At 36.5% G+C, this 1,087-nt stretch overlaps 1 protein-coding gene across 5 annotated transcripts in view; it reads left to right on the top strand.

Annotated features, from left to right (window-relative positions):
* LOC118414025 (fibropellin-1-like) overlaps positions 1 to 1,087 on the top strand; it is a 46,259-nt gene that overhangs the window by 22,469 nt on the left and 22,703 nt on the right. For all 5 annotated transcript variants that reach the window (XM_035817753.1, XM_035817755.1, XM_035817752.1 and 2 more), the window contains exon 18: positions 381 to 494. In XM_035817753.1, the coding sequence (XP_035673646.1) occupies positions 381 to 494 (114 nt within the window). The remainder of the gene's footprint in view (positions 1 to 380; positions 495 to 1,087) is intronic.

Below are 1,087 nucleotides of genomic sequence, written 5' to 3'. Positions count from 1 at the left end.
AAAGTTTAACTATAGTGTAGAAAAGAGACACTATTGTGGTAGACTGGTATCACTTACCAAGTTGACAGCTTCACTCATGACTTCTATTATAGTGGTGCCATTTTATTTTGAAACTTCCCAACTACACATGTACTTTCACTTCTTGCAAGTATCCAACCACACATGTACTTTTACAGTATATAACCGTGATTGTCTTTGCCTGACTTATTGAAAAATATATGTAAATAGAAACATCTTGTCATAGCATTGCCTGACACTCCGAAAGGAGATCATTCTGTCTAGGTATGAAAACGTAAATGTTAAAAATGACATTGAAATTGAAATCAGAGTTAACACTGATTATTTTGTAACAAAATCTACCATTGTCTTTGCTGTTATAGATATCGATGAGTGTGCTTCTGATCCCTGCCAATATGGCGGTACCTGTACGGACGGAGTCAACGGTTATACCTGTGAATGCGTGGCAGGATATACAGGAGATGACTGTGAAACAGGTCAGGAGATTTCACAGGCAACGTTTTAGACAAGCCGGATGTTTTGATAAGTTAGGTTACACCTATCATTGTGCCCAAAGGCTGGGTATACAAGAGGCAACTGCACGGCAAGTAGGCATAACACTGATACATATATATATATATATATATATATATATTTATATATATATGCCATAACAAGAAGAAGAATCCCTGGCATTGTTTGCCTAAATGCAGGCCTGCTTGCAATGCAACAAAGAATATTAAGGCCGCAGCAAGTAAATGTTTTATGGATGACATCCTTTGCAGACTGCAAAAAAAAAGAGTTAGGGAGAAAACGAGATGGGTACAAAAAGAGGGCTGAATTCTTAAAATAGACACCATAAACTATGTAATAAGATGTAATAAGAATTGAAGCGACAAAAAATTGTAGCATAGACAACAAATCATTCATTCCTGTATTCAAGAAAGTTCAACGATTGTGTAGTTAAAAAGACACTAGTGTGGTAGACTGGTATTATTTACCAAGTTGGGCACTTCACTTATGACTTCTATAGTAGTGCCACTTTTGCAACCACCCAACTACACATGTACTTTCACTACTTGCTACTATC

This window comes from Branchiostoma floridae, chromosome 4 (assembly GCF_000003815.2).
Source record: "Branchiostoma floridae strain S238N-H82 chromosome 4, Bfl_VNyyK, whole genome shotgun sequence".
Taxonomy (NCBI): domain Eukaryota; kingdom Metazoa; phylum Chordata; class Leptocardii; order Amphioxiformes; family Branchiostomatidae; genus Branchiostoma; species Branchiostoma floridae.
Note: the sequence above shows the minus strand (reverse complement) of the source record. Positions and strands in the feature narration are given on the sequence as shown.